At 45.8% G+C, this 14,043-nt stretch overlaps 1 protein-coding gene across 5 annotated transcripts in view; it reads left to right on the forward strand.

The window, feature by feature from the left end:
- Positions 1-14,043, forward strand: part of CDH4 (cadherin 4) — a 535,396-nt gene that overhangs the window by 500,347 nt on the left and 21,006 nt on the right. For all 5 annotated transcript variants that reach the window (XM_064167488.1, XM_064167487.1, XM_064167489.1 and 2 more), the window contains 3 exons: positions 4,217-4,402; positions 9,642-9,895; positions 13,242-13,384. In XM_064167488.1, the coding sequence (XP_064023558.1) occupies positions 4,217-4,402; positions 9,642-9,895; positions 13,242-13,384 (583 nt within the window). The remainder of the gene's footprint in view (positions 1-4,216; positions 4,403-9,641; positions 9,896-13,241; positions 13,385-14,043) is intronic.

Consider the following 14,043-nt stretch of genomic DNA (forward strand, 5'->3'; position numbering starts at 1 on the left):
TGCATTCTCCCTCACTCTCACCGCAGCCTCTCTTGACCTAAGGGAACTCAAGAGAAGATGCAGTGCTTTGCAGCAGTCATCGCTGTCAGGGGAAGGGCTCAGTCTAATAAGAGGACTGAGATGCTCTTCTGCGTTAATCCTAGCTATAGGCCATAAAATACTCTATTTCTCCAGGCAATTCAGCCTATCATAAACTGCTTCTGCCTGTAACAAATGTTGTGACATCATTAGCAAATGTTGGAGACAGCAGAGAAAGCTTTCCTGCAGACATTCAGGTGAACAAGCCACTGTTCTCACAGCTTTTTAGCAAAACCAGCTTAAAAAAGGTAAGAATATTGGAGGAGAAAAAAGGAACTCCCTTTAGAAGTCTGAATAATTATCTTTATATTCATCCATCTCAATTCCATACTTCCCTGGGAGTGGCTGCAGTCAGCTAATTGGTTTCACTCTGCCTTGCGTGGCTTCACCACCCAGGCTCCAGATTTATTGCAGAAAGTCAAGTCATTGTGAGAATTCATTGTTTGTCCCCCCATGTCAGTCCCTTTCCCCTCCAGAGTGACACTGGTCTGTGTGTTTATACGCTGCCAGGTAGTGAGTGAGATTTTAGTATAATCTGATGCAACCTGAAAATCAGAGTCAGCAAGACATGACTTCAGACGGGCCAGCTCCAGAGGAATGAGAGAGGGACTTCTGCCAGCAGTCTTTTATGGGAGGGGAAGCAAAAAGACTCTACAGAATGTAAGGATTTAAGAACGTGTGAGGTTCAGAACAAATCCTTATCTGAGGAGGGAAGCGGAGCATGTAACAATCAACCATAGAAATCCATGTGAATGGGCTTTAAAAAGGCACTCTGGAAATTAAGGACTTCAAATGCAACAATTGAAAGGGAAGCTAAATGAAATGCAGGGGAGTGTGAGGAAATGCTACAGGTACAGGTCAAGCACTGCTTTATCAATTCGATGTTTACTCCCGCAGCTCCTCCGTTGCTCTTTGTTTTACCTTGTTCCAATAGATCTGCTGCTCTCTATTTGAAAATCAATCGTAATCTTATGAAAGGGAACTCACAGCACAGGGAAGGCTGGAAAGCAGCCTAGTGAAAGATGGCATTGTTCATTATCCTAAATTACTCCAGGGTAGGGAGGGAATGACATTAGAGAAGTGTGGGTAGCTTTGAGCTGCCATCCTTTCTTTAGGAGATGTAATTTAATGTCATTACTTAATTTTATCAAAGGTAAAGACAATTGTGGACAATACATGTTACAGCATTTACTTATAATAATGATGGTGGGGGAGTGTTAGGAGGAGGAAAGGCAGGCTTTGGTTTGGGTTCCCAGCAGCTGCTGAAAATTCTTCTGTTCTTTGTGGTGTATCTCTCCAAGATTCACCACTTAACCTGAAAAGCTTTGGATGACTCCTTTGATTCCAGGAGGATCTACCTCTGGAAATCCTGGATTCCTCCTGGATTCCATTGGCTACTATGGTTGCAGTAGAGGTACAGTTTTCTCATCAGAAAAATACTTGCCTTTATAAGCATTATAGACAACATCCACCCTCAAGGCCCAGGAAGGTTTCGGATGCCCCCTCCCTGGAGGTGTTCAAGGTTAGATGAAGCCTTAAGTGACCTGTTCTAATGGGAGGTGTTCTTGCCTATGACAGGGGGTTGGAACCAGATTATGTTTGAGGTCCTTTCCAACCTAAACCATTCTGTGGTTCAGTGTGACTGATCATTCCCTAACTATACCTAATAGGTATCAACAGCAACTGGATTAACCCCTGGACTGTCCAGCGTATGCTGGACACTGTGGGGTTTATGGCAGTTGGAAACCTTTATAGACTGTTGTGATCTTCCTCCAGGCTTTGTATTCATAGAATCATAGATCAACCAGGTTGGGAGAGACCTCCAACATCATCCAGTCCAACCTAGCACCCATCAACTAGACCATGGCAGTAAGTCACTCATCAAGTCTTTTCTTGATCACCTCAAAGACAGTGACTCCACTACCTTCCTGGGCAGCCCATTCCAATGCCAATCACTCTCTCTGGCAACAACTTCCTCCTAAAATCTGGCCTAGACCTCTGGCACAACTTGAGACTGTGTCCCCTTGTTCTGTTGCTGGTTGCCTGGGAGAAGAGACCAACCCCACCTGATTAGAACCTCCTTTCAAGTAGCTGTAGACATCAACGAGGTCAACCCTGAGCTTGTTTGTGTATTTATAATATTTTTATATACCTCTTATTTTTAAAATATGAATTATGATCTAGAGAGGTCCCTTCCAAGCCTTATCATTCTGTGATTTTGTAGTAAACATTATCACTATGGGCTGAAAACAGATGTTGTGATGGCTTTTACAAGGGCTGCTCTGAAATCTCTTGGCAGTGGTGTGGGGTTTTTTTCCATTTAACCCAAACTCCTTGGCAGCACCTGGGTTATGATTGACTAAAGGTGTTCAGCAGCCTGTGGGGCCAGCCCTCTTAAACACAGCTGATAGCTTGTTCTTGATGAGTAGGGCATAAGCCTGGTAGTAACAGCCAAAAAACTGTGGTCCTAGGTCAAAGATGTGAGGTGTTTGCACAGAGTGCTTAAATCCTTTGACATTACAATACAATCCCTTGATGTTAGCAGTGCAGTCACCTCCTCAAAGAGACTGGGGGCTCATCAACTTGTCATTACTGGCATGTCATACAACATTAATTTACTGTAATGGGTGATAACTGGTGTGGGTTTAGTAAGAGACAATGCTGCTTAACAAATCTCCTTGAGTTCTTTTGAGCAGGTCTCAGACAAGGTTGGCAATAGGAGTGTCCATATGACAAGAGGCTGCTGATAAATTTCCATATGATGTTTGCCCTGCGTAAGCCATGTGGTGCAGAGATTCCAAATTGGGCAAGAGAATTGTTTGGTTGGTTGGTTGGTTGTTTTTTAATAAATAATTAAAAAGAGTAAATTCATGGGAAATAAAGAGAAAAGAAGAGCTGTAGCACATACTGGAACTTGAATTATCTCGCAGCTTCCCACTGTTCTTCCCCACCACTCAGCGTGGCTGGGAAGAGATGCCATCTGCAGTCACTAATGAAAACTTGTTTTGGGCAGGTGCATAACAGCAAGGAGGGCAAAATGCCATTCAGGAGACCCCTAAAGGGCAAATTTAAGTTTATATAGATAAGGCAGATTGAATATTTTTACTGCCAGTGGTGGAATAACATAATGCTAAATATAAACACAGAACTGGAAGACTCTGCTGGATGGGCTTGGGTTAGGAGCGGAAAGGGACTCTTGTGCTAACAAAGGAATGATTTATGGTCGTTTACGTAACCTGGCATTTGGGCACACCAAAGGCCAGATTTTCAGAAGTGCTCTGCTCCTGCAGTTTGGGGCCAGGATTTCAGCTGCAGACTCGGAGCCAGCCGCTCCCATCATTTCCCCAGTGCTTCATTTGCCATATGTCAATCAGAGTGGTGATTTGCAAGTGCTGCTAATAGGCAGTGCTGAGAGAGGAGGACAGCTGAAAATTTGGGAATGTGTCTTACTGACAGCTTTTGAGCCCCAAACACTGGAAGTATTCACAGGCCAGAGTCCCCCATCAGCCATATGATGAATCAAGGATTGGAAAGCAGTAAAGAATGCAGCTAATGCATCAGTGTGTGGCTGGACAGGACATGCTCCATGAAAATCACTGCTAAATGAGGGAATTAGGCACCAGGAAAGGCTACCGCCTTTGCCAGAATCAAATCAAGGGCAAGAAAGGAAGAAAATGAAGTAAAATCACTGAAGAAGCAATAAAATGCCATCACTAAAAGTCTGAGAGAGGCAAAATACCTCAGGTTAAAGGAACACAGTCATCCTAAAGAATGCACCTTTTAGTCTGCCAGTTTTCCCTGCTGTTGACAATTAACTCTCTGAGTGCTGTACCTGAAGGAGAATGGGAAGAACTGGTTTTGTCTGTTTACTTAGAGCACTTCCTGAAACCTGGCAGTGGCTGGGTGCTAATGGGTTTGTTCTCCTCTGGGCTGAAAGGTGAAGCGAGCCTTTGAAAGGTTTGCAAGTGTATGCAGAGAAACTAATATTCAAACCAGGGGTGAGAATGTGTGAGGTAACCAGAGATCACCCTGCGGTGTGCTGCGCCAGGCTGATTTCCAGCTGGTGTACAGGAGAGGGGTGGCAGCCGTGAGGGCCAACACAACTCCCACCGTGACTCTTCCTGTCTTTTGTTTGCAGTATTCAGGAGAGGTTCCTGAGAATAGAGTGGAGGTTGTGGTGGCCAATCTGACAGTGATGGACCGGGACCAGCCTCACTCTCCCAACTGGAATGCCATCTACCGCATCATCAGCGGAGACCCCTCTGGCCACTTCACCGTCCGGACAGACCCTGTCACCAACGAGGGCATGGTAACTGTTGTGAAGGTAAGGAGGAAGCCAAGGAAAATCCTTGTTTGTCACCCTTTCAACTAGCTAAGGCTACAAGGAAACCTGCAGTTATTTCATGCCTTTTCTACCTGGGAATAGGAGTACTCTAATCTCATTCTCATCTCTCTCTGTGCTGATGTCCTAGCTACTTCAAGCCTTTACCACTCACTCTGGGTTCCCCAGCTTAGCCCAGTCTGTAAGCTTTCATAAACTCTCATGTGCCCAGGGCATCTCCTAGCATCTGAGCTAGGAGACCTCTACCTCCTGATCTTCCTTTGCTTTTTGGACAGTGTAAGAGAGAACAGCACCTGGTCTGGGCAGCCCTGCCCTGCCTGGCAGCTTCAGGGTAGAGGCTGCACCTTCTCCTTTTTGAGCCAGGAAACTCCCCGTTAACTGTGCATCAGGGGTAGCATTTCACTGCAGCAGCTCAGTCAAGTAATCTTCCATGAAAGCAGGGAGTGAGGAGAGATTTCAGGAGGAGTGAATTTCCTGGTAACAGAAGGAAAGGAGAGATTTTCCTCTTGAGTTACTTGGCATAAAAAAAATGGAGACATTTTCTTAATATCAAGTGATAAACACACAGTCTGGGCCAGATTCTCAGCTCAGAATAGCTCCTCTCAAATGAAAGCCATTCCTCGGGTTAGCTCAGCAAAGGATCTTGTCCAGGGACTCTGAGAAATAAGGCTGTAAATATCTACCATCCCTTCTTTCCTTCATCCCTTGCCTTCAGCGTTAGGAGAGCCAGAACTCTGAAGATATCCACAGCAAATATCAAATTCCATTTCCCTCCTTGCCTCGAACGAACTTGACTTTATCTTCATTTGAGCACTCGCATCCCTTGCAGTTACTGAGGCCAGCAGCCCAGGCAGCGAACACTTCTGCAGTCATTACACACAGCCAGAACATAAGTGGATCCATTCAGCAGTCACTGAATCTCTTCCCAGATAAGATGCCTGTGGATGCTCTGTCTCACTACCAAAAAAGTGAAGGCATCGCAAACAGGCTGCTGTGATCTGTAGGGGCTCACCCAACACGCGCTGTGCACTGCACCTGAGCAGGATCATACTGCTGTGGTGGACAAAGCCTGCAGCTTTGGCTGAGGCTGCCCTTCTCTAACAAGAAGGTTTTATCAACAGCTTAGGATCAAAGACTGATGTTTCAAGAGCAACATGATTTAAGAACAGCTCTGCTCCCTTGTAGCTATTGAGCTGCAGTCATTCTTCATAGATACTCTTTGGGAATTAGGCAAAATGACATCAGTGAAATGCCAATGAGGTTATGCTGGTAGAAACGTGTGAGCTTGTGAGCTTGTCCTGTTCTCTGGCCCTTAGGCTATGTGTGTGTGTCTGCAGATGCCACTTTGCTGAAACTTTAAGGGAGACATCATCTTACCTGCTAGGTGGTATTTCAGTAGGGCCCTCTTATTTATCACTCTTTACTGCTTTGTAATGATGGTTGACAGCCTGATCTGGTGCAGTGGTACACAACCTCTTCAAGCTTATCAGTAATTCTGGACCTGGATGGATGCATATATAGGTGATCATAGGTATGTATTTTCTACTTAAACAGGAAGCTTTCAACAAAGTGAAATGCAGCAGTTTAACTTCTGCTGACATCAACAGCCAGTCTGAAGTTGAAAGGCCAACGTGAGTAGGGGAGGACCCCTTAATGTAGTACAGTGTCGTGGCTAAGTTTAAATGCACATCAGAGTGAGCAACAGAGGATTTACATGATCAACACTGCTACACAAGGACTGCTGCATAATGAACCACCCCTTTCTCAGCACTCACAGGCAGAAAGCAGGGCAGATTTGTCAGGACACCATTGATACCGATGTTGACTTTCCACTGCTGTGTTAACCCACAGGGATCAGAATGCAAAGAACCACATGAAAATCCTGATCTTGTCAAGCTGAGCTCAAAGCTTGAAATTGCATTGGATGTCTTCACTGTATAACCTCACCTGATCCTCCTGAGTGCCCCAAGTTTCCTACCCTTATCAAGCAGGGAAGCTTTTTGGTGTATTTTCAGCAGGGAGAATGAGTGAAATTGCCTGTGATTAAATTTTCATGATGAAGAAGGGAAGACTCTTAGGATTCCACCTTCTTCTTTGAAATATTTTGTTCTCTGTTAATAAGTGAATATGCTTAAAGATTTGGGGAATCTGTGCATGTCAAACTGGGTGGCCAGTCAGAGCTTGTTCTTCATGGTATGGGGGCAGCCCTCAGCTGGTTTGATCCCTGATGTAAGTTGAAAACACAGGTAAAAATTTGTCAAGTAATAAACCTTTTATTTACAGACCCTACAATGCTGGATTTTTGTGTGGCTCTTTGAAGCTGCTTACACGTAACTTCCCACTGCTGCAAGCAAAGGGGTTTGCGTCTGAGTTATGATAGTCACAGAGAAGGGCATTCCATGAGGAATCCCACCCCTCCAGCAGCAGTTTGGAAGCCAGAAATGGAGGGCCAGAAATGCTTCCAGAGCAAGAAGTCCTTTGGAGTTCTGCTGATGCACTTGGGGGCTGCTTTGCAGCCACTCTCAGCAAAACCTCTTCTGCAGCTGCAGTCCAATCACCAAACAGAATTTCCTTTTTCTGTTCATGCCTTTCCAAACCATTTCCATAACTGTGCAAGACCCTAATCTTCAAAGAAAGCCTTGATTGAGGGGAGAGAGAAACTTCCTACTCAGATGAGACACCACAGAGTCTGGAGACAATCTCCAAGAGCAGCAGTGACTGCCCTGTGGGAGCCAGCTAAGTAAAATGCTACTGTAAACTCTGCGTGGATCAGAGCTGGGAATTTATAAAGGAGATGCTTCAGAAGCTCTATTCTTATTTGCCTCAACAATAACATAAGGCAAATTTGTTCTCTTCAGTTAAAAGTACCTTGAGGAAAGGATCACCTGTGGCAAGCCCTTGTCTTCACTCTGCTGCATCCAGGCCAGAGAGGCCAGTGAAGGAGGAGGACGTGCAGCATCTCCTGAGGGATGTTTCTGAGCCATTTGTGCTAGATCAAACACTGAGCATCCAACAAGGAGTGTCTGCAAAGGTACTGCTTTTTAATTTAATGTCACATACTTCGTGGACATGAAATTAAAAAGTAGGTAGCAGTCCAACTCCCCTTTGTCCCAGATGTAGCAGCTCCATGTGGTTTTGCTCCTGCTGTTCGCTTGAGCAATATGCATGCAGCCTTTTCAGTGCAACTCGTGGAGATGGCAGGGGTTGGTGCAGTGTGAAGCCCTCGGTGTGCTCTGTCATCCTCAGGGGAAGGCACTTCTGGGGAGGATAAGTATGAACTGTCCTGGTAGAAATTGCTTTTTGGGGTGTGAAAGAAGTTCTGCTTAGGGCTGGACTGTGTCCAACTGCAAGGTGCTACTGTCCCACTAGGGACAATACAAACACTGCTGCAAAGGCACAGCCACATGATTTTATCTTTTTTTCCTTCACTAAAACATGTGGAAGGAAATTCTGATGGACACCAAAGAGCAGGCAGATCAGCTCTCTTACTGTGTCACCACATGCCAGCATATGGCACTGGTGCTTCCAGGACAGTCTGTGGGATGGGCATTACTGGCTGATCCTGGTCCAGCTCTGCTCCTTGCTCTGGTTTTCTGCAGCCTTGGCTTTCTTGCTTCGAGAGGAGAGGAAAAGAAGCTGAGTGAGCAGCTTTAGATTTCTGGGGGGAAAAAAACCTACTCCCTTGCATCAAGCCATGCCCTAGCAGATATGTGTATGGTCAGTATGTCCTGAGCATCTTCAGGCAGGGAGTCCAATGATTTCCCACACCAGTCTCCTCTGGAGCCCTGCTGGGCTTTAAGCCCCTGCAAGGAGGAAGGTGCAGACTGGCTGTGGGGAAAGTTAGCCAAAAACGCCAGCAGAAAAAAAAAGTGGGGGGGGGGGGGGGTGGGACTGAAAGTGGGGGGGGGAAAGTAAGACAGAAAGAATATCAATTAGAGGATCGTGAAAGGAAATTGGGAAATGCATTAGTCAGATTGTTTCAAGGCCTTGAATCGCGTTTGAATGGGAACTTTGGCCATGCATCTTTTCTGAATGCTGCACAAGTCGGTGAGTCAGTGCTGGTGGGCGTCCTGGGAATCTGGATGCTTCCTTTTATTTATTAAACGTTGGCCCTGCCTGTCAGGAAACCGTTTAGCAATAGGAACATTTGCACTTCAATCGAATAGGGATTCTGCTGGTTTACCTTTTGCCCCTGAAATTTGTTTCTCTCGTGTAGCCTCCTATGATTTGATTTCTCTCCTGACAATACTGGGGTTTAAGCAGAATGTGGAAGCCAGATCTTGCTGATGTAAGTCAGTGCAGCTTCACCAAAGCCCGTGTAACGGTGGCACTTTACACCGTCAGAGTGCACTCTGCAGACTCAGCGCTGGTGAAGGTACTGGGAGAGTGGTTCTGCTTCTAAACTGACAAATTGCAGCCAGGCATTTTTTAACAAGCAGAGGTGTGTTCCTGCATAACTCAAGCCTCCCTGGCAGATGATTAACAACTTCCCTTATAATAATTAGCGGCATGGTTTAGAAATTATTATCATTATTATCCTGTGGTTCAGTCAGTTGTGCCAGCAAAGGCTTTTCTCTCCGTCTGGCTCCCAAGACACATCATTTTATGTGCCTGTTGCAATGAGATCTGTGGCCACCCAGCAGCAGAATGTGTTTGTAGGAGTGTGCAGGCAACCTCAAGAGGTCACAAAGCATCTTGTGAGAGGACAGAAGGTCCCACTGGAAGGATTGCCTGATTAATCAGACCAGGCATTGTTCCATGCAGCTTATAATGTCACTTAAGAGAGCACAACTGAAGAGCACTTCAGTTCTTGAGTCTACGTAGTCTGTCCTGGTTACTTAGTCAGCAGCTTTAGATGCTAACAGCATCCTGTCCAGTCTCTATAAGCAGCTCCACCAATTGTGTTGGTGGATTTATTCACTCAGCGCTCAGCTAACACAGAGAGGTTCTGTTTTTGGAGTGAGAGAGGGCAAATCCTCTCTTCTGTCTGCAATTTTTGCATTCTTTTTTTAATGTTTTGACACTCCAAATACTAGAAGGCCAAATCCTTCACTGGTCTGAAGCTGCTCTGGATTTACACCTTCAAAAGAACTAAGCTCAGGAGGAGATGAGGTGAGGGAATGACTTTGGTATCATCTGCCTTCTAAATCTTGCAGCTTTCAGCCAGAAGGTAGAATTTATTCTCTGCTTGGCTCTATGCTTGCTTGTTTATTTGTTTTAGGCAGTCGATTATGAGATGAACAGAGCTTTCATGCTGACAGTGATGGTATCAAACCAAGCTCCCCTGGCCAGTGGCATCCAGATGTCCTTCCAATCAACAGCAGGAGTCACCATTTCAGTCACAGATGTCAACGAAGCGCCGTATTTCCCGACGAACCACAAGCTAATCAGGCTGGAGGAGGGGGTGCCGACGGGGACAGTCCTGACAACGTTTTCAGCGGTGGATCCTGATCGCTTCATGCAGCAGGCAGTAAGGTGGGAGACCAGGCAGCCCAGAGCTCGTGTACAGGAGGGGATTTTCACCTGCAGAAGTCTGGGAAGCTAACTCACAAACTCGCTGATGTGGTATGAGTAAAATGCTTGGCAGGGACTGACACCCTCAGCCAAGTGCTTGCAGAGTAGCCTGCAAGCTTGTAAACTCACAGTCCTCCCAGCTCCAGGTAAGCAAGACTGTGAGATCCAAGAAGACACACAAGGTTGGAGCCCACCTTACTGGCAGTTCACAGCTTTGAATGCCAGCAGCTGATAGCAAGGTGTCCCTGTGCTGTTACAGAGACAGAGGTCAGGGCTGTATTGTGCTGTGTTTTGTCTCTGCCTTGTCAAGGATGCTTTGACCTGTGTGGTTCGTGCACTTTACAAACACAGAGGTTTAGAAAATGGCAACTTTGATATTTCTGTTTCACAGGGGGAAGCTGAGATGTAGAAAGGGCTAGGGTTAAATTTCCAAAGAGATTTTTAATCATGTCTTTTGTTGCTTCCAGAGAAAGGCTTTGGGTCCAACCTGGCTTAAAAAGCAAGAGGAGCAGTCAGCCTGTTCAGAGCAAGGCTGGCTTGGTTACAAACAGCTGCTGAACAGGCTTTTAAAAATCACATAGTTAAATATTGCCTGAGCAGTTAAACACCCATTCACATCCCATTGGTACTCAGTCTTTATCTGACTAATGCCAGTCCATATAACCCACCCCAGCAGCTCTTGCCTGTTCTGCAGTGAGCAAAATATCTTCTGACCTTCCCTTTCCCTTCAGACCACCTGCCAAACATAACCTCTTCATTAGGTGCTTTCTCGGTGGTGGGATTCAGGTGGCAGAGTTTTAGCCTTCTCAAGTCAGATGAAGCAGTTTAACATCAGACTGAGTCCATGCTATGACTGGGAGTGTGACACACACTGTGTTTTGTACCACCTGGGCAGACTGGGAAGTGAACCCACAGTCCAGGACCCCAACTCACACAGCTTATCACGGGGAAATACATTGGCAGAAAAATGTCTGTGGCACCTCTCACAAGTATTTCAGTCTGCCTGTGCAGGCAGGGGATGTGCTTCCCACTCTTGGGTACCTGTACATCCACAGAAGTTTGTTTCTTTTTCACTTCCAGCCTCTAAGGACTGCAGTACTTTTGGCAAAACCTGAGTGCACAACATGACCACAGCTGAGGCCACTTAAACTTACATCAGTTGTGACATTTTGTGTCGGGAAGAGTTTGAAATATTTCACCTGGCACAGAGCTGTCTGCTGTAGAGAATGATAGTTTAGTCACTGCCTCATCTTGTTGTCTTTAGATAGGTATTGTGGCTTTTGATGAGAGAGACCATCCTCACTAACAAGCCAGGTTTGCTTCTGTTGTTTCTGAAATATTGCCTCTCAAAGGGTCTTTATTTCCCTGACGTCTGTGCCAAGGCTGGTTTGCAGAGGAGGTAACAGCTCGTTTTTGAGTGAGTGCTCCCTCGAACCCCGAGGTGGATGATCTGTAATCCAAATGAGCACCTGCCATTTCTGGAGAAGGATGGGTTCTACTGAGCTGTTCCTGTCACCACACAGTCCTTGTGCAGGATCTTGTAGGACTTTCTGTGAATATGAACAGCCTCTTTCTTGAGTTGTTTCTTCGCAGGGCTTGTAGGACTTGCATTTTGTGTATCCACCAGCTCTTTGGTTTTGAACCCGAGTGCAATCTCTTCAACCCCCTTTCCATCAGGACACCCCAGTGCCAAGGCTTTAAAGGAAGCAGAGGGGCTTGTTGTGGTCCTGTCTTTGTGAGCTAGGCAGAGGATATTTGGGGTTTTCTTCATAGCTGGCATTGGTGAATTGGGAAAAAAGCCAAAAAGCTAAGCCTACAGATCTATGATAAGCACTTTGCAGAGAGCTGAGCCTTGCAGACAGTTTTAAGTCTCTCTCTAAATAGTCTGTGATGAAATGGAGTCTTTACAAATGGAAGATAAGGAAGCAGGAGCACCGCCAGTAAGGCACAGCTTGGCATGGCCAATGTCACACCTCAGGTTATCCTCATTAGCCACAGACACATTCACAAAGCCAGCTTTGAAACTGGATCCCTGGTCATTTAGCAGAGAAAGGGCAGGGGACTCACAGCAGTGATATTAAAAAAAAGTGAAAATATCCCAAAAAGCCTAGCTCCATGAAATGTAATTCTTCCCTTTGGCAGGGGCTTGTGCAGCTGTGTGTTGCTTTCCTGCTCACGTGGATTGACACAGCTCAAGTTCCACTTTGACTTTCAGCTTCAAACAGCTCATTTCAGGAAAGGGATATTCACCAGAAGGCAGAAATTCTCCTGCCTGCAGAAAAAATATATATGTCTATCAGCAGGTCTCAGTTACCCATGAAATAAGCTCAGCTTTTGTTTCTCATTTCAGGAATTTATATTTTGGCCATTTATTAGCTTCCAGCTTAGGTAATAAGGGCCCATCTCAACTCAAACTGTACAAAATTGAGAAGTATAAAAAAACAATCAATAAAATAAAACCAAGTGACAACAAGCAAGTGAGAAAGGTAAACAAGAACACATTGAGCTGGAGAACATGGAAAAAGTTTGCCCAGAACAAACCATGGTCGTAGCTGACTGCATGGGAAATTATCAGATTTGAGCTATGAGTTGATAGAGTAGTTGGGAGGTGAGTTTGCCATTGAGTCCTTCCAGCTCAGGGCACAATGGGGAGGCCAAGGGGATGCCATTGTCACTGCTGTCTTCAAACCTCCCACATGCATAGGATCATCTTGCCTGCTGTTTCAGGAGTATGTGAAAATGTTTCAGGAGAGCAGACCTGAATCTGCTTCAGCTGTGAGTTCCCACTGTAGTGTGCTCAAAGCAGTTGCTGATGAATGGTGATTGTGATACAGTTGTATGACTGTGATACAGAAGAGCGGCCTGGAAGCTGCTTTTCTTCCAATGGGATATTTTCCCATTATTAGTGAGGGGCAGGAAAAAAAAGGAATACCGTAGCTCTAGAGCAGCAGCATCAAGGAGAGATCAAGAATCCATCCCCTAATTCAGGCATATGAAGGCAGTGGTCACTGCAGACTCCATTTCTCCTCAGCTGCAGAGACTTTAGGCTGTGTCCACTCCCGGCAGCAGGAAGCTGGAATGTGGCTGTTAGTGGAAAGAAAACCCTTTAAAACGAAAGAAATAGGAAAACTGAATAATTGCAGTAGTCAAAACCTGGACACTCAATTAGTGTTTTGTTTGCCAACAAACCCAGCTATCCCAAGGTCCTTTGACTTGTGGGTCAGGAGTCCAGAAAAACCTTATTTCAAGCAGTATTAAGGGTATGTCAGTGGAAAGACTGCCATGTATTTATTTCCTTTCTCTGTAGGTACTCTAAGCTGTCAGATCCTGCAAACTGGCTGAACATTAATGCCACAAATGGTCAGATCACTACGGCTGCTGTCCTTGATCGAGAGTCAGACTACATTAAGAATAATGTCTACGAGGCCACATTCTTGGCGGCTGACAACGGTGAGCCCAGGCTTCACATTGTTCATGCTTCAATAAGACTCTAATGTGATGCATTAAGAGAAATGATGCCCTGACAGAGTTGTCAGTATAAGTTATCTTTTTCCCAGGTTTTTATGGTCAAAAAATGTGAAAGTGGGACGGGAAATTGCTGGAGTAAATTAAATGTGCACAGTATACAGAGAGTGTTATTAAGGGAGAGGGAGGGCAAATGGAAAATCGATTTGGGGAGTTCAGTGTAGCAGTGCAGCCTGAACTCAAAAAAAGAGCAAGGGGATGGTGCTCTCCAGGGGCTGCTGAGCACCCCGGCCCTGGGCGTCTCCCCAAAGGCACTGAGCGGAGCATTCGGGAAGCCTTCCACCAGGGAACCAGAAATAATTGCAGGGGATGACAGGAGGGTGTTAAGAATAAGTCAGCCCATTGAACTGCTGTGGCTTTCATGGAAGGTGTGCGTCTGTCACCAGAGCTGATCTCTCTGTCCACACCTGCTCTGAAGTGTCCAGCCATCACCAGAGCTGCTGGATGCTGGTGTGCTTTGTTGTCAAAGGCGCTGCAGCTGGCACAGATCTTCTCGCAGAGAGGTCCTGCTAAGGCTTGCTCTTCTCTGCTCGTTAGAGATCACACAGTTTGGTCAAATTAGCACTACGAGCCTCAGAGCTGGC

Source organism: Pogoniulus pusillus, chromosome 29 (assembly GCF_015220805.1).
Source record: "Pogoniulus pusillus isolate bPogPus1 chromosome 29, bPogPus1.pri, whole genome shotgun sequence".
Taxonomy (NCBI): Eukaryota; Metazoa; Chordata; class Aves; order Piciformes; family Lybiidae; genus Pogoniulus; species Pogoniulus pusillus.